The sequence below is a fragment of the Brienomyrus brachyistius genome, chromosome 5, assembly GCF_023856365.1.
Source record: "Brienomyrus brachyistius isolate T26 chromosome 5, BBRACH_0.4, whole genome shotgun sequence".
In the NCBI taxonomy this organism is placed as follows: domain Eukaryota; kingdom Metazoa; phylum Chordata; class Actinopteri; order Osteoglossiformes; family Mormyridae; genus Brienomyrus; species Brienomyrus brachyistius.
This window is the reverse complement of record NC_064537.1, coordinates 22,556,239-22,581,530: the sequence shown is the minus strand read 5'-3', so window position 1 is coordinate 22,581,530 and position 25,292 is coordinate 22,556,239. Positions and strand designations below refer to the sequence as shown.

Here is a 25,292-nt window from a genome sequence, read left to right as displayed (position 1 = left end):
CATGAAGTTATCCTGCTGTCTCCTCTGCTGGGCACTGCAGTGAAAGGGCAACTCGAAAGGATTGGGGAGTGGTGGAGACAAACAGTCGAGGAGGCGAGGAGAAAGAGAGAGAGGCACACACAGACCCACTCAGTGTATGTGTGTGTTTGGAGGGGGGTCAGCTTGGAGGAGCGGATTCGGTCTCCAGTAGCAGTGGACTACGGCTATCTTCAAATCCAGGGGATTTAGTAATCAGGCTAGCAATAGTCATCACTGTCAAACTAGTATCACTACTACTGATAATAAGACTGTTGGATGAAGAAGTTTAAGGTTGCTTAGAATGACAAAAAAATATCAAAATCAGCTCTGAACTTACTCAGAATTCCTTTCACTGGTAAAAATGCAGATGTTCAGGTTTTCATTTCAGGGTGTAAAGTGTAAGATGAAGAGCAGGTCATGGATGTGCTTAAATGTGTCAGAAAGACAGAACGCGTGAGTGGGAATCAAAGAGTGACATAGCAGGGCTATGGACAGAAATAGTGAGCATGAAAAAAGAATGACTGATTCAGGCCTGAATATAGAAAACTATCAATGTACGATCAATCACTCTCATGCCCTATTTATATTTTACACTGTACTTTTACAGACTAGTTGCCTGTAATTTCCCCCAAAATGCTTCACTCCCAGTGTTCTATATCAGTACCTATCAGTATCACTTCCTCAAGCTTGCTGTGACTTTTAATTAATTTGGTCCAATTAAAAAGCCACCTTTGTTCCACTTCTGCAAATAAGGGGTATTCATTTCAGGGTATATCTGGACAGCTGCTTCTCTTCTTGCAGAAACTTGAGTGTCAGTCACTTGGCCATAGTGGATTCTTCTGTGCATGTCTGAGTTCTGAAAGATTACTACATCAGACATCTGGTGTATAAAACAAGGACTACACATTTCAGCTTCTCCTTGTAGTCGAGATCTGTTTGTTGAGCTGTGTCAAAACTCCCTTTTCAAATGCCTATGGGCAGTGTTTAAAATATAACCCCCCTATTCCTCTTAACAGTGTGTGTGCTCAAAAGTAAGCTGCCCTAGATTCTCAAAGACAATCCATTTCTGCTGTGGTCTCTGTCGTTAGCCCAATTTTACTCTCCTCCTGCTTTTAATGGAGACACTAATCAAAACAGTGCAGAAAATACTCGGTGTAGTTTTATTCAGGTGCTACAGATGACGTGGAACTGTGTTTTTACTCTCTATTGTGATTCTTTTTGTCCATGATGCAATTTTCACAGAAATAACTATTTGACATCAAGGGATACAAGTCTAGTTCACACTGTCTTAGCATAATATCTATGACTATGACAACTAGATATGCATTTCTATATTTTTTATTCAATCTCTTTATCATTTCATAATAATGAAAACAACTTCGCAAATCGCTCCATGTCTCTGCTGACCCCCAGTCATGTCGCTGCTGACTCCCAATCACGGTGAGTAAACACCCACAATAGAATTTCATATTTTCGCTGATACAGGGGACCTTTCAAAATGCAATAGTTCACGAGGTCTTGACATACGTCTGTTTATTATTTATGCTTATGCGACATCTCAGACGATGACGCCGATTAATATTGATGAGTTATTTCTGAATTTTTTTCACGTCTTTAGATGAGTCGTCCTGCTTAGTCTAATGGCTTTTTGCTGTCTTCAGCTTACCTTCGGATAGTTTAGTATATAAATAACAGTAATTTCGCAGTTAAAATACAATTACGGTACGCATTTACTTTTATGAGATGCAGCTGATGACAGACTGCATAATCCAAGCAGCGTCGTCGGGTGCTATCCGATTATAATATGGGTGTGAATTTCGTTTTCATGTTCGATTTATTCTGTATCGTGTACTTTTAATACTGGTGCGTGGTTATAAGGCAATGCAATGCTTTTGTTTTAGATTGCTAGCTCTTATTTGATCGTCACTTTGTTGCATGCTGCCAGTCCTAGTGGGTGTGCTGCGTCTCAGTGTCGCTCAGCGGCTCAGCATCGGCGGCGGCGAGAAGCCGCAGTTTATGTTCAAGCGACTCTTTTTATGTTTTTATTTCTTCCTCCTCCGACAGCGTTCGCATCTTCTTTACACACGTCTTTTGCCATCGTTTGTGGATATATTGCTGTTTTATCCGTCACCTTAGTTTGCATTTGGAGGGGGTGGGAAAAAAAACCGGCACGTCTTTTTTTCGCATCACCCTCGTTCTTATCATCTATAGATTACTTATATTTGACCGGTCCGTTTTCATCATGCCTACAGCGGACGACGAGAAAAAGCGTCGTGGTCCAAGCATTGCCGTAGAGTAGATCGATCTGGGAGCGAGAGAGGACGGAAAACTAAAGAGTGCGACTTAGAAAGCGAGGGAGAGGAGACATTAACTTCACGTCGCTTTCGTTGAAGGAAAAGACGGGGGAAAGAGGTAGGATAAATAGGAGATGGCGACAGACAATAAGAGCCACATCTTAATTTGTACAATGGCCTGCGTGTTGACGGCAACAATGCAGTTTGCTCATTAGCAAAATACATACGAGATCAATACATGATTACTTACAGTGTATCCTCATTAATTAGATTGCAGTATGTATTCATGTGCGGGCATCAATCATTATAACAAATTTTATGCGGCATCCTTTGATGTGTAAACGTGTTGATGTATCTAATGAATATTTGTCAATGCTGTACACGGTCACCTTTAAAAATGGGGAAAAAAAATCTCTTTTCTAAAGATGCACATACGCAAAGAGAAATGCATTTATTAGAAATTATGGGGATTAGAATGTATGTATATACCCTATTTAAACCCACGCAGTTATGCATATGATCATTATTACATGACATTTCCATTTTTTTCGCAGTTAGGTTTTATAGCGACCAAATCAACCATAACTTAAATGTATTTCTGCGCTGGTGGTGTGTGTCGGCTATACATAGTGTGCTCTCACCGTTGTTCAATATGTGACAAAATGCTCCAAGCTACGACAACACATGTTTTCTGGAGGAAGCGTATTCTTCCATATTGTGGTGAAGTTACCAGCGATGGTTACTTCTTGGCTGCTTTATTGCGCCGGTTGAATACTTTATGGTGGGAGAATGTGGGAGAATTTAAAAGCGTGCATATTTATAGGCACACAAAGGAAGCTGCGCCAGTGTGCGGCGGTCAACACGATCGCTTTTGCTTGTTTAGGTATTTGATCTAATTGGAAACGACGCATCCTACCTCCATCGCCGAAAATGCGGAGAAACGATATAAGCATCGCGGCCTGCACCCATTCCTTAAAGCGCAGAACTCAGTTTCCAGAGTTGACGGGGAAGGAGGTGGTCGTTTTTAGTTAGGTCATAAAAAAACCTCTTTCGTGTTTCGTCCTCAATCACCAATATATATTTATTCTACGTCGAACAGACCGTCGTTTATTAGCACACATTTAGCATGTTGAAGAGCCGGCGCATGCTATGCATTGCAAAATGGTGCATTTTTCATCAAGGGCTTCGAGTCGTTTCTTCTTGACGTTACACAATTTATGGGAAGTTATGAAAGAATTTTAAGTAGAAATGCATGTGCGTGCTTGGTGCATATGGAAATGTACCATGTTTCTTGGGTGGGCATTGTGGTTGCGCCCGTTATGGATGGCATACTCATCGTGGTTATTTTGTCATAAATAACGATAGTACTACTGGATTTGAACATTGATTAAAATGAGATTGTTTATCTGGACGGTTAAGAAAAAGTTGAAGGATGTATGTAAGCACTGAATAGGTGACGCGGCATGGCAGATCACGGCTAAAAGACTGATGCCTCGTTGTAATGTTAAGCTGGAAATCCAGCAGGTGATCGCCAGTCTTGATAGCAGACGATCATACCTCGTAATAATATCACTGGCTGTTTTTAAAACAGCTGCATACTTTTGCGGTTCACAAGTATTTTTAGATCACTGACAAACTTTAACGAGCCTAGACGTTTTAAGACTATATTATGTTATTGTGTCTATAAAGCAGCAGAGCTTCATTAACGTTTTATCTGTCTGTGTGTGTGAATATATCAATGTTAAAAAGCATATAAATGCGATACGTTGATGTACCGAAATGAAAATTGTTACAGTACTCTCAGCTCTCTCTGCTTTGATGACTGATATGAAAATTTAATCCTTATCTTGCTGTGGTTTAAAAAGTACTTTGTAATGATAATTTATTGCTTATATTTTGGGCAGGCATCCATGAATTTTAAATCTAAATAAATTAACGGCTTTGAAATTTATTTGGCAGTTCAGCATTGATGCTAATAAACATTTGTGCAATAAATGAATCATTTGTAATAGAATAAACAGGGCAGACACAACAGGATCTGACTGTTTTTTGAGAAATAGTTTCGTATAATTTTTTTTAAATACCTATTCTTGTATCCAGATATTTTCAGGTATTTGGAGTATGAAATGCTGCTTTATGCTTCGTAAAAATCACATTAGGTGAAATCCTTTCCAAAGACACATGGAAATGTTATTATGGGATGTAGTCTAAACAATTCTGTTTATCGAATGTGGCCTGAGGTCAACAGATCTCCGAAGTATTTAAATAGACTTATCATTCAAATATAATAATGAAAAAAAGCTAATTAGTGAAAAATAAAGAAAATGTGCATATATACACATTTGACATGATGACACAAGGTACAAGTTAAATGCATTTAACTTTAGCGTGTCTGTGATTCTTGGTATAGGATCTTTGAATTATTATAATAATAAGAATAGCAAGAATAATAGTAATAATATCAACATCAATGATAACAATAATGAAACACAAATGCTCTCTCAGAATCAATCATGTATGTTACTGTGTGTAATTGCCAACCATTGTCCAAAGCTCAACACATGCAGCATTCACTTGTTACCAGTATAGATTCATAGCTCTTTGTTTTTATGAGTTATTTGTCCTTTGAATTAGTGCTGGTGAAATGACATTAAAATTCAGTCCTTAACTGAAATGTCACTCTGTATCTCAGCTGTCTGGAGTCATGTGCTGGTGACTGAGAATGGGTATAGACTGGATATACGTATCTGCCTTATATGGATACTTGCCATGCTTCTCATGAAATGGGAAGTTCTTTGAGGTTGAGCAGGATTTTTTTGGGCATATTTTGCGTAACAGTAAGTTTTGCGTAAGTTACAGACATCTTATTTTAATCAATAGGTTCAACTAACATGTAGAACTTGACTATAAGTCCCCTACCATGATATTTTTACAGTGTATACAGAGCCGATATATTAAACAAATAGATGCTAACTGGCACAATACTAGTGCTGTCATTGCATCAGAAAAGTAGTATCAGACATATCTTGTGACATTTTTTCAGCTTTGTGGTATTCTAAGTGGATTATGATATGTATTGAATGCTTCCTTCTTTTCCATCAATGGGTCAAATGCCCCCCCCCCCCATTCGGTCATTGCCTGATGCACAGATTTAAAAATTTGTTTCCCCATACAAATAAACTGAAAAATCAATCACAGGGAAGTTATCTAATGGAAATAATATACAGCATTGTTATTAGAAAGCATTACTTCTTTCACGGTAATGGTAAATCAGCATAGTATTCATAGCATATAATTTTGAATTCCAGAATTCTTGCACAGAGCAGCAATTTACAGTCTCCGGAACCTCCTTGTACAGTTACATGGCACAAAAATGGTCCAAGAGTTTAAGCTGATCATCTCGAGCACAGGAGAGCTGATTTCTGCTTCTGACATTCTTTACTGTAAGCAGCCTGCTGACATCAACGGACACCTGAGATGCCTGTAGGAGATGCTTGTGTGAAGACAAATTAAGCTGTCTGAAGCCAATACAATGTGTATGGGAAGCCATTTTTCAAAATTTAATGTGACTGCTTTGTTTCTGCTGTTTTAACCTTAAAGGAACTTTGCCGATCTAGAAATGTCATTGTTGTACTCTTATGCTTTGGGGCAAGATGTATTCATAATCTCTCCTCTTGAGTCTTGAGCTGAATACATGTGTTATTCATCTGGATGCTGGATTTTAGTTTAAGCTTTAATCCACTGCTTGAAACATTAGATGAAAATGAGTGCAACACGATGCCATACCGTGGTAAGGCTTGCAAAGAAACACAGGCTCTCTTCAGAGCAGAAAAGCTAAATTTGGCGAAAAAAGAGATTGCTCCTAGTCTAAATCTAGCAAGTGTGTATATAGACACACACATGCACGCACAGGGAGAAGCGTATGTTAAAAAGATTCTTTTCAGGAAAAAAGTGTTAGGAATCAGGAAGAATCAGAGTGCAGACTCTGGAAAAGAAAACAAAGTTTTAGTTTGTCATGTCATGTATGTCACCAGATATATTTTTGTAATGCAGTCACAAACAGCCTTCAGATTACATATGGGTATATGCACTTTGATTTGCTTCAATTTGCGCTAGCAGAACAACCTAAAATAGAGTAGAGAGGTATATGAAGAGGATGTGAGATCCTGGTATGAAAAACTTTGCGAGGGTAAGGAAATTTCTGGGCAGCTATTTTGCAACCTCTTGGCTAGTTAATGAGCGAGTGTGGGTGTCAGCCGGAGAAGTGTGAAAAGTTCTCTTTCCTACATTAAGACTTGGAAGCAAATTAAGACAGGAATTATATTTCATCAAGTGGATGATTGCTCTAATCATTTCCAAACGACAGCTTTTAGCTCTCGACCAAGTTGGAAAACAAAACTTAATTTCTGGTAGTGTTGGATGCGTTTTGTTCGGTTCACACATTCTCTCATACGTTGCCTTTGCTGTGGTACATGGTGAAGATCCAACATTACACTGGTACAAGGACATTTGGTAGCTTTTCAGAAGAGGGGGCAGTCTAGGGATCCTAGATCCACACGAAGAAAAGAATAAATCTGAGTGGTAGACTGTTATAACCCTAGTGTATACTCTGAAGGCTGCTTATGTATGTTGGAAGAGCTAGAGGTATGTACTTCAGGTAAAAATGGGGAGTTTGGCTGTTTCTATAATTTTGAGCACCAAGACAGTTCTTTTTCAGCTGCAGTCAAAACACGTTGGTCTCGACAGGCTTAAAATGGAATAGTGCAGAACTGATAAGCTGAAGAAGAGTGTGGCTTGTTAAAAAGAGAGTAAGGACAAGGAAGGAGGATAGACTTGTGAGTCAGGTCTGTAGTGAAGAATGGCTCTCACGGTATTCATTAAAGGTGACCTTATTAAGAGGGAGGTTGAGGTAGGCCAGTATTTAGTTGTAAAAACGATTTGCATATATGGTGGGGTGCAAGCGGGTGTATTGTGTGTGTACTTTGGTATTCTTTGGAGAGTGCAGTGGAGAGGTTGGCGTGTTGGGGAGCCGAGTGGCCAGCCAAAAAAATAAAAATAATCACCTTCATGAATAAATTAAACCACCACTAACCCACATTTATACGAGATTTTTCTTGGCCATAATGTTCTTTTTTTTTTTTTCAAAAGATAAACAATCAAGTTGGGGTGGCATGGTGACTCAGTGGGCCGCGCTGTCGCCTGACACCTCCAGGGTTGGGGTTCAGGCCTCGTATGCGCAGTTCTGGGCATCTTCTGAATGATCTCCCTGTGTCACATAGGTTTCCACCTGCAGTTAGGTGAATTGGTGTCTCTGCATTGCCTGTAGAGTATGACTGTCGGTGCCCGGCGATGGACTGGCATCCTGTCCAGCGTGTACTCCAGCCCTGTGCCCAGTGCTGCCTGGGACAGGCTCCAGACCTTGCAACCCTGACCAGCACAAGAGAATGGATAAACAACCAAAAGCTATATATACATATATTCGGATAGCAATCATCTGATAATAATGCTTATGCTGAAGTTTCTGACCAATCAACAATAAATACATCTCTCTCTGCTATGCTCTTTACTGACAAAGTAGGTCTCAGTCTAATTCTTTTTGTATGGCTGCATATAATGTCAAGTAATTGTGAGGTGTGTAGAACAGGTTAATGAGAAAGGGAAAGGACTTCCAGGAAAGGGTCACGGTTATGCAGTATCCATATTAAGGCTCATTAGGTGGCCGATTGAGCCTGCAGAATGCGATAAATCCCGAAGAATGAAACAGGAGGAGACAGAAGCTGGATGTGTGCTATGCAGCAGCCTCTGGACGTTACTGCAGCCAGTGCTGTCCCTGCTTAACACCAGTAAATTATATCTTGTTGAAGTACCGCACTTGAGTAACATCATCATGTTTTACTTTATTTACTTATTGCCCCCATGGGGAAAATGGGTTATTACCAGGCATGGAAGCAACAGATAACGAGTGATCAAAGTGAGACGACTGGGCTCTGGAACTTAATTAGCTCTATGGAAGCTGTCACTAAATTATAAGTCTTTAATACTGATTATGACACATCTAGATACTTGATTAGCAACTCGATGTTAATCTTGATTTGTGCTGCTCTCTGGTGTAGGTCACCCACCCGTCTGTCCATTTTCCACGAAGCACTTATGCAACGAGGGGTCAAGCCGGAAGCCTGTGCCAGGAATCACTGGGCAGCGTGTACCCAAGCAAAGATGCCAGATCATTCGAGGGCACGGGCGCAGCGGGCAATTCGAACGCACCAGTTCACCTAAACTGCCTATCTTTGGACTGTGGGAGGCAACCCACACAAGCACATGTAGAACATAGCATGGCGCCAAAGCGAGAATCAGTCCTCTAGCTATGGAGGGCTGAGGCCTCAATGCTAACTACTTAGCCACCACACTGCATTCTAGAACTGCTGAAATTTACATTTGATATATATGCATGGATGGACACGCAAGTACGCATTCACCTTTAAAAACGATACGTGCAACAATCGATTGTGGTAAGAGTATAAATGCGTACTTATTTTATGTGCATTTGCACTAATATGAAAACAAAATGTCCATCCATCCATCCATTTTCTAAACCGCTTATTTTACTGGGTCACGGGGGGTCCAGGCACGAGGCAGGGAACAACCCAGGATTGGGGAGTGTGCCGTCATAGGGCACACACACACCAGTCACTCAAACATGAACTCCTATGGGCAATTTAGCAACTCCAATTAGCCTCAGCATGTTTTTGGACTGTGGGGGGAAATCGGAGTACCCGGAGGAAACCCCACGACGACATGGGGAGAACATGCAAACTCCACACACATGTAACCCAGGCGGAGACTCGAACCCGGGTCCCAGAGGTGTGAGACAACAGTGCTAACCACTGCACCACCATGCCGCCCGAAAACAAAATGTAATACATTTTAATCTTTATATGCTAATTCTACTTCATTTGCGGTATATAGGTTAAAATTAAAGGTATTTTCTTGTCATAGCAGCACAAATGTATATAAATAAGTACGCTTTTACAAACAATTGATTGTCTCATGTATCGTTTTTAAAGGTGAATTCCTACTTACGTAACAGTTATGTCCATCCCTGTGTGTGTGTGTGTGTGTGTGTGTGTATATATATATATTGTATGCGTGTGTGTGGATTAGGTTTAAAAACCTGTTTTTTGACATTATGGGGACCATTTTTCAGGTTCCCACAAGGATCTGTGAATGCAATCAAAAAAGTATGTTGTTAAAGTCTCATATTTTGTTTGGTTACATATGGTTAAAGTTAGGGCTGGGTAGGGGTTAAAATTGTCATGTTACGATTAGAATTTTCCCTATGGAAATGAATGGAGAGTCCCCACAAAGATAATTACAAACATGCGTGTGTGTGTCTGTGTGTCTGTATAAAATGTGTGTGTGTGCAAAAGCCAAAGGGAAACATATTTAAAACTATTTATTCCTGGAGTAAGAATATATTTGAAATTCCAGTTTTCTTTAACTACTTATTGATATCTGTTGGATAGAAACACACAGCTTTGGTTCCCAGATCTCTCCTCTGAGGCACCCCAGCCATTCCAGATTTCACCACCACCTCACTTAATGAGTGAACTTCATTAGTAAATTAACTTCATGACGTGCTGGTTATGCAAACAAGGTGGGTGAGTTAGACAAATACATACACATGTCGAATTGTTACTGCGTTTAGTAACCATTCATTTAGGTTTTTGAAATGGCTAAAATGCTTCTACAGACATATAATCATAGATTACACCAGCATAAACATAATTTCAACATAATGTCCTCTTGCTGCCTAAGACTTTTGCATAGTACTGTATATGTACATATAGATAGTTTTGAGTATTTAAATAGTAATAATAATTTAAGCTTTTAACACAAATACATACACTGTATGTGGTATGTGCCCTATTAGTGCACCCACCTTACAGTGCTTCTAACAGTTTATGTTTACAGCTAGTCATCCAGTTTGTGTTTACAGTGGTCATTCATTCTGCGAAAACAATAGGTGGTAAATCAGGAAGTGAGAGGGAACAGAGTGTTCTTGCTCTCGTTAGCAGCACACTGTGCTTTTCCACGGAGGAACAAAGAATGCTGATCAATCTGCATCTTACTAGTGTATACATTCGCTCATTTGTCTGAGATGGCAACATGGTTCACGAGGTCAAATGTAAGGCTGTACAATTAATATTAAACGCCTGACCGAGTGCCCGGTTCCAAATAGCTAGTCAGGTATTAGCGTCTAACCCCCTGCCATGGGAGCTCGTCATTCCTTGTTATCTCGTTAAGGCCTCTAGTCCTGCCTCATATCTGATGGTTCTCACGCTCATTTTAACTGACAAGCCTCAGTACTGAGAGGGTAGGCTGAGTAAATTCAATTACGGACACAATTAAGGTTATTAAGTGCTCAGGTGCTCAGATTGATCACAAAAAACGACAATTACCATTGCCCCCAGGATCAAAGTGGGACCCCAATACAGCATTATTTATTCATTTTTTAGGCAATACTCAGCCTCTCAATAATGTATCTTGTTGCCCAATATTTAATTCATTAGAACAACAGCTACAAAAGACAATTCTCCCACCTTTTAATGCATGCAGTCTTAATTGTATCTATTTATTTTAAATAAGAAATAGGATTAGCCTGGATTGAGAACATGAATTCCTTTTGTTTTTTTTTTGGGTCTTACTGTTGTTGCTTTTTTATGCTTTACTGCTGCAGGCAAGCTGGTCAAAGCCATTAATTAATAACAATAAGGAATAGAAAAGTAATATTTGATTATATTCGGTCTGGTCAAACTAACAATTATACTTTTGATTCTGTAGTGCTGAGAGTTTCACTGGGTGGTGTGTAGATCAGAAAGATTCAGGAAAATCTTTTTTTTCATAGTAATTCCAAGTTTTATTTATATTGATTGACTAAAATCTAAAAACAATGTATATTGGCCTGGCATTTTATATGCTCCTAAAAGTGAAATCTCTACAGCAAATGAAACGTGAAATTCGATTACGGCTTGAGGTTGAAAATAAAATCAACCCTTCTGCACCAGTAACCACTGGAACATAAAGCCTCTTTATTTGTTGTTGAATTTTTTGTGCAGCTGTTCTTCCACCAATCTGTGTATAATATTCTCTGGTTAGAGTGTTGTTGCATTGAGAATCTGACTATTTCTGGTTAGAATCCAGGCATTTTAAGTATAGAACCTGAAGGCTGGTGGATGTGGAACGACAACCACTATTACTATACTTCATGCTACAGAAACACGGCGCAGTGTAATACAAAAGAAAGTTTATTTTTCAAGAAGCAATTTTTGATAAATAGTATGCTTTTGACATGCACCAAATAGGAACGTCAGCAAAAATATTCTCCCGAAGGCAGGGAATTTTGTTTTCTCTACACATTCATGAACAATGCCAGCTGAACATGATAAACGATTTACCTGCTTGTCTACCTTGTTGAGTTTGAGCGGAATATTTTGCCATCATTCCGCTGCATTTGATAACGAATTACCGTAAATTACCTGTAAACGAAACACAAGATGAAATTACAGTGCTATTAGTCATGGTTCTCACGGTGTGAAAACTCTGCCATTGTGTGTTCATCGAGCGATTTTTCTGAAGAAGACGGGGCCCTCGGGGCTGAGCATTTTGCTTATTATCTCACTCTCATTGTGAATGCTAAGCTTTGCCCGGAGAAGCCGCGAGGAAGGTCCCAAACCACGCAGTGTACGTCCTTTGTTGCTCATCCGATGTTGCGATGCCCAAAAGCCCACAGAAGAAGCTCTGTCCAGTCTGCATGTTGTTTTAAACGTCACTTCACCAGTGAGAGGAGTAAAGCATCAACACAGCCCAATGATGCCAACTAAGGCTAATAGCCCTTTAGCTTATTTTTTCTTTTACGTTTGACCAAACTCTGCCTGTCTGTACGAATGTGTGACCTTTGTTCACTATTCTGTCCTGGTCCACTACAGGTAAAAGCACTGTATTTTTGCTACGAAGGATGGGAGGAGGGTGGCAGTGTGGGAGGGATGCAGTTAGAGGCAGAGAGTTTGGCGTAAATGTAGCCATGGTAACTGTCTTAGCAAAGATTTACATAGGGGAAAGTGAGAGGGAACTATGAAGATCACAGTGTGGTAGAAATATACGAGAACATTATTTATTTAGCCAGTGTTCATCGGCAATTTGTCACCAGACAGATCAATCTATTTGTTATTTATGTAATGCCGTATGGAACAGACAGGCTGTCTCACTGAGTATTCACTTAGAGAAATTGAGGCTGTGTAACACTATCATTTTTTAACTGTATATAACAACCACCACTTGTAAGTACAACATACATCATGTCGGGTTTCTTTGTGTTAAGATCAGCGATCCGGCCGGAAGGATGCCACATATAGACCACAAGATCTCATTATGTGGGTTTTATCTTTTTAAGAACTGTTTGGCTATTTCTGCTTCTCCACTAATGTTTTTTGGCCCCATTTCAGGGTGAGCGTTGTGAAAAGGCAGGTGCCCATTTAGAAACTGCCGCACATGTGCTGGAAGCTGCCGCAAATTGTGGTTCCCCCCCCCCCTTTTTAGGCAGATGTTCATTAAGTTAATGCAATTTAAAGTTGTGCCGTTTGATTGGTTATTAAGTATGTTTGAGTCCTGTAGCATTTTTTTAATTACACATGTGGTGGTGGAGTTGATTGCCTTCATAATTTCAGTCTCCTCTTTCTCACTTCGGTCTGAAGTTGGTTCCCTGTGAATTAAACATAAAGAGCCAGCATGAAAAGAAGTAGTGCAGGTATATGTAACAGGAAGGGAAGCGCTTTATGTCGTCTCGCCTTTACGCGAAGCAGGTGGCTGTACCCACGGGGGGAATGAAAACTCTGCATCTGTGCCAGGCTGGGCAGAAAGCTGAGGTTCTGGAACAATAAGCACATCACCTAGATTTGGGAAATATCCATTAAAGTAATGTAATACTACAACATCCATTTAATAAGCATTATTTAGTGCACAGTGGCTCAGTGGGTAGCACTGTCACCTCCCACATCTGGACCTGTGGGTTTGAATTTGCTGTTCTCTCCATTTTTGTACAGGATTCTATAAGTGCACTGGTTTCCATCTGCAGTCAAAGACAGGCACATTGGTGTCTTGATACATTACTGGGCTACTTCTCAATATGCTGTACAGCGTTACGGTACATTTTCTTTGCTACAGTTAATCCGCTAAATATCGCAGCCAAACTAGACCACACTCCTATGCCTTGCAGTCATGTTTCCCTTCACACATGGAGCCACTGGTTTTATAAACATGATGTTGGGGTTAAAACACAGCTGATGTCCTGCTCCTCGTAAGCTGTCCTTAGCTAAAGAGCTGGGTGACTCACAAGGTTGGAGGTCAGTGCTGGTGTGCTGAAGGGCCCTGGTTCATGGCTGGGGCTGGCCAAGTCATTTCTTTGGGTGGTGTTTGGCTCTGCAGGTTGGGTCTCTGTGGCCGTGATTGGAAGGTCGCTGCTTTTAATCCCATGCTCAGCAGAGTGTTACCACTGCTGGGCTCTTAAGTAAGGCCCTTCACCCCAATTGCCTCAGGGGCACTGCCAGGCACTGACCTCTGACCCCACACTTGCTCTCACCTGTCAGTGTGTTGAATCAAGAGCAAGAGTGGATAGGTGCAAAGGCAATTTTCCCATAGGGATGGCCAAAGTGCCTCTGTTTTATATTAGGGTTGCTGATCTAAGGTGACATTCAGTCTTGTTCATGTTAATATTTGTACATGCATTTAATTTGAGTTAAATTGCGAAACCTCTTAGCCCATGGTTCAAATTTCTGAACCATTTGGAATAAAGGTAACACTTGTTTGCTGAATATATCCTTTTTTAAATCAAACATCTCAGTTTAGAGAAAACCACCAATATCCAACAATATCTGGTATTAGCAGTGATGCGTAGCTATGTAAATAATATCATGGTAACTGTTTAATTTTCAGGCTTATAGAATGGTCTAAAATGGGTACCTTTTACAATCGAAATAATGTGAAAATGAGGTTAACAATTAGAAAATGAGATACATAAAAGCAAAATAAGCCCCTGATACAACTGGAGATTTTGTTAGCTTTTAGCGTGTGCTAATGTAAAGGTCACCATATGCATCTGTCACTCTTGTCTGTGCTGCTGTTTAGCTGCTTTGCAAAAGACATTTTTGACCATGATGTCATCGAGCATTAACTAAAATCTCTTAAATTGGCATTTTGTGTATATATTCAGGAATTAATATTTTAGTTCTAATTTAAAAGTGTTTCATAGATGCTACCAGTTTCTGAGGCGTCATGTAACACATATCAATCCCACTACTAAATAACTTAACCAAAACTAATACCAGATATTTACTATGCATAAGATACATGTAAACATATCGTTGTTGTGCTGGGAAGTGGTTGAAACTAAATATCAAGTCAGAACCTTCTTCATGGAACAAGAATTCTTAAGACCTCTGATCATTACAGGAAAACTAAGTACAGTCGTCCATTGACTTACGTCCTGTCAAGTAACATCCAATCGTACTTACTTCCTGGCCAGTAATGTCCAATCATACTTACTTCCTGGCCAGTAATGTCCAATCGTACTTACTTCCTGGCCAGTAATGTCCAATCATACTTACGTCCTGTCCAGTAATGTCCAATTTTACTTATGTCCTGTCCAGTAACGTCCAATCGTACTTACGTTCCATAAGAGCTTTTATAAAATTTATATCCTAAGCAGAAATTGTGGACTTCAGTGGACGTATTTTACCGTGTGTGGTGTGCACCAAGGAACAATTCTGCTGCCACTATAAGGGTTTAGTTAAATGTGTGTGATGTTGTATCTAATTGTTATTCAGTAACTTTGACCTCTTCCTTGTAATGATGGAGGTATGTCCAGATTGACTTACAGTACGTCCTCATTTTTTGTTATGAAATCTGGACATATCCCTGTGCTTGAAACTTGTACTGCCTACTGCAAAGCATGCACATTTTAATAGGGAGAGTAATATAAGTACACTGTATTCCTTAACATTGTATCATATTGCTTTCTATTGCATCAATATACCTGCTGTTTAACTTCTAATAATTACTGAATGTTACTTGGTTGTTTCTCACCCTTCTCTTCTACATAACCTTCCTTGACATTTTTATTAAACATGCAGCCTTCCTTTGCTATTTATCAGCATAACACAAACCTCCAAATGCAGCCGTTACCTGTTATCGCAGCTCTCCTGTGTGAAAGATTTGAAGGCTTTTGTCTTGGCCTCCCTTAATGTATCTGGCACTCTCCAGATTTCTTTGTTAATCTAAGAGTGTTATCCAGCATCGTCTGTCCCTGGCGTTGTTTCTGTTCCTTGTCCGTTCCTTTTATAGCATCATTGTCAATGCATGAGGTGACCATCAGTCACCGTGTCAGTATTTTATTAGTGGCTATAATGTAGTTATAATGGTTGATGCCCATGTCAATGATTAATTCACTATAAATAATCTGGAACCAAATTCTTCACTTAGTTTTGTGTTAATCTCCATCATTGTTCATGCTCTGCAGTGCCCAGTCTGCCAGTCAGCAGATAACAATAGATTTTGCTTGTCACAGAAAAATATGCTGTAGTGTCTGTATTTTGTGTGTGTAGACTAGCCCCTGTCTCTTCTTTTTACAGTGTCAAGTCGTATTCAGAAACGCTTTCCCCGAATACCGAAGAAGGAAGACATTCAACAAATACAGCAGCTATCAATACGCATTCTTTGAATGTGTAACATACAAGTAATTTTAACGGAGCAATGAACATTTCTTGCTGAAGGAAGACATCTAAGGACATTGGGAACCAAAAAGGGAACTCGGAAAATTTTGCGACGTAAAAAACGAAGATAAAATGAAGCTTTTTAAAAGGAAACATTAGGAAATACATAAAAACCAACTGCTTTAACGTTTCCTGAACAGAAGAAGGAGGTCAGTTTATGACTTAATAAAGTGTGGAGAGAAAGAAATAAATATCTACCGCCTGGAGTTGGCCAGTCATCACAGTGAGCAAAGGGGAGGGTCATGACCAAGTTGCCATGCGTGTCGCCACGGTGACCAACATTTGCAGCCCCTCCCCCCTCCTTTTTGTGCTAGTCCAGCTGCTCTTGCAGCTCCTCCCTCCTGGACCAGAGCTGGCTGTAGCCAGCTCTGCCTGTCCTGCTCCTTGCAGCTGCTCCAATCAGGCCAGTCGAGTGATCTGTACAAGGAGGAATTTGGAGGAGGTGCCTGAAAGTATATCTGTCAACACGCGATACCTCAACCTACAGGAGAACTCAATACAGGTAAATGCCATGTTTGTCTTGCTGCAGCTGTGTGCATCAATCCATTTTTGGTTGTTGAGATGAGACCACCTAAAGTCAGACTTCCCCATTAAATGTTACAGTACTGGGAACCAAAACTCACTCAGCCCTCATGCAGTCCAAGAAAGTTCCTTCCTTAAGGCCCATGAAAATTAATACTTACTTACACACCGGATTGAGAGAATTTTGGATTTTTTTTCTTTGGTGTACATTTATAGGTTGTCCATGACCATTCTGCTTAATTGTTGGGAGTTCATGTGAAATATAAGAATCTTTCAACAGTTAAAAGTTCCGTGAACTGAAATCGAAAGCTGACCATAAATGAATATTATGCTGATTACATATTGAGTAATACACATTTCAATAGGAGACTAAATCTAAAACATAGGAATGCATGGTCAGGTTTGGGTATGACAATGGGACAATGGGACCTTTAGATGTGTTGGACGTCTGTAGGCGTGTGTGGGTTGTCATTGAGTCCAACACTCTGTAGCATAGTTTGGATACTGTGTGTTTATGTTGTACTGGGATACTGTAATGTTTTGACATCATAAAGAGGCAATTAGTGGCTACATTTTTAATCAAGCTTAAAAAAGCTAATTTATGGCAACTCAGAATGATGATCACGTTAAGAAATAATTAAAAACGTCACTACATTTTACAAGTGGGTAAGTATAAATAATCTCTATGCACAACTCGACAAAGTCCAAAGTCAAGGAAGAGATAATCCACCAAGGAAGACTTCAGTAATTGAAAAAAAGGAGCAGATATATTTATAAATAGATTCATTTAAATATATATGACTATGTAAACTGAACTGCCATACACTAGGAATGTACTTTCTGACATTTTCCATCACAAAAAATATAGTACAGCAGCATATAGCAAATATAGCCAATAAATAAATAAATAGTAGTTAAATATATTTAGTTATTTACTTACTGACTTTTTTCAGCTGCATTTCTGCTCTATCGGCTAAGGAAGGTACTTTGCAGATATCTTTAATTTGCCCATTTCATTACTGAATGCTTCTTTGCTTTTTTTACCATCACTGCTACTGGTATCCTGTGCATCAAACATTTGTATATAAACCAGAGGAGGTTATTCTTGGCAAACAGCTGATTTTTATATTATTGTTATTACACTGACATGTTTCATTACCATCTAGCACCTAGTATATAAATGAAAGTGACCATGTCACCATTAGTGACTATTAACAGATTAGGAATGTCAGAGCTACTGGTACTCAAACGTTTAGGAAAGTATCAGTACTGAATCTGTTAAATTACTCTTAGTCTCTTATTATGTTGACTTCTTTTGTTTTATAATATGTAATAAACAGTATCTGTTGATATGTTGAAATCAGCTACAGTACTTGATTATTGTATGAATGTAGAGGATAAAATGAACCACAGATAAAATGTAAGATTCTATGTTCTGTTCTCATATTATCTGTCTAAAAACAGCATCTAACAGAACAAAAACACAAGATTGTATTGAAAGTGTGCATTGCGTCACATCACATTCTGATTGTCACCAGTGGTTTTATGGTTTATAGCTATAATTTGAGAGGATGAAATTTGCTGGTAAATATCTTCTAGCTGTATATATGTTTATACTTTCCATTCTAAGGTCTTAAATAAACCATGCACGACGTTTCGATCAATGATGGACCACATATGTGACCCGTCGCCACGAAATGAGTCTTAAGTCGCACTGGTAGAACTGCACCCACAAGACTCATTTCATGGTGATGGGTCACATATATGACAGTGGTCCTGTAAGATTATAACGGAGCTGAAAAATTCTTCTGGTGATGCTGGTGTCAACAAACCCACTGCTGTCAGTCATGTAAAAGTATAGCACATATTAAATAAGTATTACATAAGTAATACTTAATAATGATAAACATGTTACTGGTGTATATATTTTCTATACTCCACTTTTTATTATTATTTCAAAGTGTGCACATAATCTGCTTTTATATATATATATATATATATATATATATATATATATATATATATATATATATAACACACACACACACACACATATATATATATTTAGCGACACATGACTGTAAAGAGGGTGTTTTACTGGAGAGAATATCCACTCTTAGAGTAACAATAGTCTTGCTAATGTCAATAATTATTTTTATTCAGATATTTGGAGGTTTGACTAAAAATGTGACACACACCCTATTATTATTGCAGGACATTTTCTGAACTGCCAGTTTGCTGTATTGTTTCATGGTCTCGAAATGTTTATCATATATCACAACTGTCAAACATGAAGAATATGTGAGTAATAAGGGGAGGATTCAGGTTTTTTTTTCAAAGTCGTAGTCCTGCAGTGGTAATGTGAGACACAGGTAGTATATTGTGGAGTAGGTAACATGAAGAAAATCCAAATCCCCAGTCCAAATCATTAACCAAAAATCGGTAGTCAAACACAGGCAGGGGACTGTAGTTCTGCTCTGAGCTAAACAGGGAAAGTTACCGAATAAAAGATGCAAGACCGAGAACAAGAAGATCGAGGTGATCAGGGTGAAAGTTATACACGCAAACAGGGTAGACAAGAAATGAATGTTTAGGGTGGTGGAGATATGCAATACCTCGCAAAGAAATGAATAAAAACAAGGTCCTAAAATATCACACCGGTAAAGGAATGAGCCGCAAGTGTAGCGAAACTCTGTAGACGGAGTGTGGCGGAGCAGAGGTTTGGCTGGGTGCGCGTCTCTTCATAAAGGGCTCATTCGGTCCACTGTCCTTCTAGAAAACTAGGTTTACCTATAAAGTGAAGACCAAAATGCCTCTCCATTTGTTTACTGTCGATAGATTCCCATTTACTGTAGGTACAGATGAATTAAATTTATTTTGTGGAGAATGATGCATGTATTCATTTATATGTGCATTATAACAAATTATAAACGATGATCTTCCACAGCACAATTTCCATATTGAAGAAGCTGTTGATACGCATATTGTTGAACAGGCATATGTACTTCACATAAATGTAAATGATGCATATTTAAGGTCAGATTTATTGCATCCAGAAGAAATAATTGTCCTACTGCGAATAATGTAAGAGAGCCTTAAGGGGTTTCTGATTAGCTGGCTTATTTAGCAGAATGCCCTGTGAGTATCCTCTGCATAAATGTCACCCTCCTGTGCCTGTTATTCCCCAGTCTTGCTTATTCATGCCTTTGGGGTGTTATTTGATGTGTTAGGTCAAGTCAGCCAGAGTGAAGTTCTCATTCATCAATGACCAATCAGGGTCATTTGGCCAGAAGGGAGTGTGGCACGACGTGGGTGAAATGATATGTTGCTTGCTAAACATTATCTAATATAGTCAAAAAATAATGGTAACGGTGTTATGAGATTTCTAAACAGCTGTGGATGTAATTGAAGCACGGATTAAATCCATTTATATTAAAATGCTATATACTGCACACTGCCCAGGTAGAGTTTCGAGGTCAACAGCAAACACAACAGTCTGTGTTGTATTGTAAAGCTCATAGACAGAAATTGTGATCAAATGGAATGGAAAAAATACACTGTGCCATAGTGACAACATAGGAGTCAGAATCTTTGGAGAGGAATGTTGTGTAATTTCTCCAGGAGAGATTGCTTCAGTTGTGATTTACTGAGCGAGAAAAGTCTGGTGAAACGGCTCTGCAGAAGAGACATTCCAGCAATTCTGCAAGGGATTCACATCCCGCGATCAAAGCAGTCAGAGAGGCTGGGCAACCTTCTGTTTTTGCTTCTTAAGCAGCCCAGTGACAACATGCACTTTTAGGATCAAGGATCCTTACCCGAGAATTTCTCATCAGCGGCGAAATGCTGCATAATGATATGCAAATGATCAGTTATCATGCGCCTGCAACACGCTGCATGCAGCCCCGAGCTGAAACGAGCACAGCCATGGCTGTATATGGAAAAATGGATTTCACATCATTATGAAACAGCCTCGGTACACCTGCACACATCCCTCTTTGCATGCACAGGGTAAGATGATGTGTCAGATTGCACCACATTCTTCCTCTGTGACATCCCCAGCTAGATTCATGGCAATGAAAGTGCACAGTCCCTATTGCCATCCTGTTAGAGGTTAATGTGCTGCCTCTTAAATATTCTTCCAGTGAATATTGAAATCGGTCGTTTTTTCTTCTTTCCCCATCTTGACAATGCCTGTGCCAGAGATTTTTATAACCATTGTGACTAAATGCCCACTAAATGTGCAGTAACAATGACATGCTGCTCAGAATTATTGAAGGCTTATTATGTCATCTCTGTCCTATTTTTTAGAGTTAAGATATTGACATCAGGATTCCTACATCATAGTAAAAATGTGCTTACACTCTTACCGAAACAACATTATAAGTGTAAACCACACAGCCAAAGGTTGATCTGACATTGACAATAAATGTAAAGGAAAGATAGTGGATAGTTTTTTGACTATCCACTTTAAAAACCAATCTACAGATCATTGGTGAAGGCAAGAAATAGTTTTCTGGCTGAATATCTAAGTGCCCAATTAGTATTAATATCAATATCTCGCATGTGTTTGCAAAAAATGTATTTTAATTTAATAAATGTTATAAAGCCAGTCAAGCTGAATAATGACCATATGGTAAAAAAAATGCAGCATAAAACACATTGAAGTCAAAACTGATCGCACATCAGACTAGAGAATGAAACAAAAGTAAAAAGAGTCTATCCAGGTAATTCGTAGCATGTCCGAATGTGAACTTATGCAATAAAAGACATAAAAACTTAATAGATTCATAAAAGGGAGGTCATGCCCTTAACATAGATTTCCCTTACGATAATGAATTTCTGTTCTTATTCCAGTGAGTAACAGGAGTACATACTAGGTACCTGACTGATCATAGATTGCCAGCAAGGCTTTGAATTTCAATTTGTAGGAACCAACACATAAACCCAAAATAATACTATGTAGATTCTGCTGCATGTCGTCCAAGAAGCTATTGTGAATATTAAGAGAACTTTATATGCTTACAAATGATTTTGTCTGCTTATGTAGTTATGATTTAACAAACGTCGCAGAATTATTGAAATCCTTGCTTAAAATTTAAATGGTATTTATAACATTGGTAGAATTATAAATTACAGTAGCGAGATGTATATATGGTACATAAACGTCTCATTTAAGTGCTATTTCATTGTAGTGTACAAAGGTGTGCAGTAGATAAAGTAGTGTGTTAATGGATACAGTATACAAGTATGTTATAACATCCACTATTTGTCTTTTTGTTTGTTTTCACAGGTGATAAAGTCTGACACGTTCAAGCACCTGCGGCATCTGGAGATTCTGCAGCTCTCTAAAAACCAGATACGTCAAATTGAGGTAGGGGCCTTCAATGGCCTCCCTAACCTCAACACTCTTGAGCTGTTTGACAACCGCCTCACGCTAGTCCCCTCCCAGGCATTTGAGTACCTCAGCAAGCTGAGGGAACTGTGGCTGCGGAATAATCCCATTGAGACCCTGCCTGCGTATGCGTTCCACCGCGTGCCCTCCTTGAGGCGGCTGGACTTAGGGGAACTGAAAAAGTTGGACTACATCTCCGAAGCTGCCTTTGAGGGACTCATCAACCTGCGTTACCTGAATCTGGGCATGTGTGGACTTAAGGACATACCTAATCTCACACCATTGGAGCGCCTTGAGGAGCTGGAGCTTTCGGGGAACCGGCTGGAAATCATCCGGCCGGGTTCCTTCCAAGGGCTCGTGTCACTGCGCAAGCTTTGGCTCATGCACTCTCAAGTGTCGGTCATCGAGCGGAATGCCTTCGACGACCTCAAAAACCTCGAAGAGTTGAATCTTTCTCACAACTCTCTTCACTCTCTTCCCCATGACCTCTTCACCCCACTTCACCAACTGGAACGGGTGCATCTTAATCACAACCCCTGGGTGTGCAACTGTGACGTTCTGTGGTTGAGCTGGTGGCTGAAAGAGACGGTACCCAGCAACACTACCTGTTGTGCCCGCTGTCATGCTCCACCAGGGCTAAAGGGCAGGTATATTGGGGAGCTAGACCAAAGCCACTTCACCTGCTACGCCCCTGTAATTGTTGAGCCCCCGACAGACCTGAATGTCACTGAGGGGATGGCAGCGGAGTTGAAGTGTAGAACCGGTACATCCATGACCTCAGTCAACTGGCTTACCCCCAACGGCACCCTCATGACCCATGGATCTTACAGGGTTCGAATCTCAGTGCTGCATGATGGCACGTTGAATTTCACCAACGTCACAGTCCAAGATACAGGCCAATACACTTGCATGGTGACCAACTCTGCGGGCAACACCACGGCAACAGCAGTGCTCAACGTGTCCGCCTCAGACGCCAGCAACAGTTACAGTTATTTCACGACTGTCACAGTGGAAACGACGGAGACCGGTCAAGAGGAACATTCCGCCCGCCAGTACATCAATGAAACCTTTGTTGGAATTCCTGGTCCCACAATGCCAGGGGAAGTTTGGGGTATGACCACAACCCTGTCCACCACCTCTTCTGTTTCGTCACCCTCGAGGTCCTCATCCCAAGCCACCGTGTCACCCGAAAAGGCTTTTACAGTGCCAATAACTAATATCCCTAATATATCTGGTCTGGATGATGTGATGAAGACCACAAAAATCATCATCGGCTGTTTTGTTGCCATTACGTTCATGGCAGCAGTCATGTTGGTCGTCTTCTACAAGCTGAGAAAGCAGCACCAGCTTCACAAACACCACGGCCCAGCACGGGCCATTGAGATTATCAATGTTGAGGATGAAATTGCAACCGGAGGAGGAAACGGAGTTGGTGGCAGTGGGATTTCTGGGGGCTCTACTGTACATGGAGGTGGTGGAAGCAGTGGAGGAGGGCAAAGTTTAAGATTGCACCATCCAGAAATCGTCAACCTTCCCAATTTAGTGAGAGCAGAGCATCTTAACCATTACTACAAGGCACATCATTTTAACAATAATGTCATGGGAATGGGAATTGGGACAGGGACTGGTGGCGGAGTTTCTGGGCCTGGAGGAATTCTCAACAATAATAACAATCCGGCGTCTCTTTCTTTGCCTTCTCAGACCCCAATTTCATGTACACAAGTCCCGATCTCCTCTAATTTGCAGACCACATCTGGGAGCAACATTAACCCCAATTCCAACACCATGTCATCCCCCCTCCCTCTGCCCCTCCCCTTTCCACCTTTGAGTTTACACGCATCTCTAAAGGGTTTAATGGGTCAGAGCCAAAACCCGCAAATTGAACCACTTCTGTTTAAGAATAGCTCCAAGGAAAATGTACAAGAGACTCAAATATGAGTAGCATGTGCAGAAAGCGAGAAAGGATTTTAAGGGCCGTGTTTGTTTTAAACCCTAGGCTGTATTCTGAAATCAGAAAGCACACACAAATGATTAGACAACATTGTCCATTACATTTAATTACATGATACTAAGAATGAGACAGTTGTCAAGGAAAAAAAAACTATAAAGAGGAGTGAACAAAGGATGCAGACATTAAGTGGACAGTTCCGTACACATTAAACTATACCAAGCCAAGAATTATCACAGATATACTTAATGTAAAAAGGTTTCTGTTTTAATTAATGGCAATGGACGTGAAGTATGTAATGGGAACTGCTACAGCAAAATCTGTGCCAAAGCAAAACCTTCCTCATCAATTTTGTATCGATATCCAAACATACAGATTATAGATATTGATATTAAGTTTTCTCCACTGTGTTTTTGCCACAGTTAAGATGTGCAGAGTACACAACAGTAGTACCAATACAGTATTTATTTTCTTAACTGTTGCAGGAGCAAATAAGAATTTACAAAGCAATTGAAGGTTACTTTTCTCAAGTGCATAATAGCAGGCCCTCTCCTGGGATTTACACAGTGTAAGTTTTTGGGGTTGCATTTGTTGTAGGATCCCAGCATCTTAAAGGCTATACAAACTGCGGGCCAGCATCATTTAGAGCCATGGTTTGGTACTGCGATACAGTGCAGGTATTGTATAATCTAGAAATCTTATTGTACAGTGCAAATAAAAACTGTGCAGTGAGACTATAGATATCTTTCATATTTTCCGAGGGAAGATTTGCTTCGAGTGTAACATCTCCCTTTTTTTATTCATGAAGGACGGATGGAAAAAATAAGCGAAACAGCAGAGGATCTTATGAAAATACATAAGATGTATAATATATTTTATTTGTAGGAAGAATTTGATAATACAGTGCAATCACTGAAGGATGTTAGATACACAATGTTTAGTTAATATTATTATGGTTATGATGGACAGAAGCAGAATCTTGACAAATTTCTCTTTATTGTTGTTGTTGGGACAACAGATGAGAGATGGGGAAGTTGACTGGACCATGGAGTTCAAAGGAATCATATATAGGAAAAAGAAAAATTATTCCAGTTATGTTGACTTTAATACAGGGCATTTGTTAACAGTGGTCAGTCATCACCCAGTTCCCTAACATAACAGCCAACAGTATTTATATTTGGGGCCATTGCATTGGCAGTGTGAACATGCTGCTTAGTTGTTCTCCTCTGAATTCTTCAACCGCTTGAGTTTTAAAGTAGCCATCTATCTATATACAATTTGTGCATTTGTAATAA

General features: G+C 39.8%; 1 protein-coding gene across 3 annotated transcripts; it reads left to right on the top strand.

Moving 5' to 3' along the window:
• The first annotated feature begins 1,141 nt into the window (after positions 1–1,141).
• Positions 1,142–25,254, top strand: LOC125743010 (leucine-rich repeat-containing protein 4B-like). 3 transcript variants are annotated; one of them, XM_049015580.1, is made up of 4 exons: positions 1,142–1,458; positions 2,271–2,430; positions 15,995–16,637; positions 21,948–25,254. In XM_049015580.1, the coding sequence occupies exons 3-4, from the start codon at positions 16,392–16,394 to the stop codon at positions 23,985–23,987; spliced, it is 2,286 nt and encodes a 761-aa protein (XP_048871537.1). In that variant the 5' UTR covers positions 1,142–1,458; positions 2,271–2,430; positions 15,995–16,391; the 3' UTR covers positions 23,988–25,254. The 3 variants fall into 3 exon arrangements, with proteins under 3 accessions (XP_048871537.1, XP_048871538.1, XP_048871536.1); XM_049015579.1 differs by lacking the exon at positions 1,142–1,458 and adding an exon at positions 1,644–1,740; XM_049015581.1 differs by lacking the exon at positions 2,271–2,430.
• Positions 25,255–25,292: the final 38 nt, after the last annotated feature.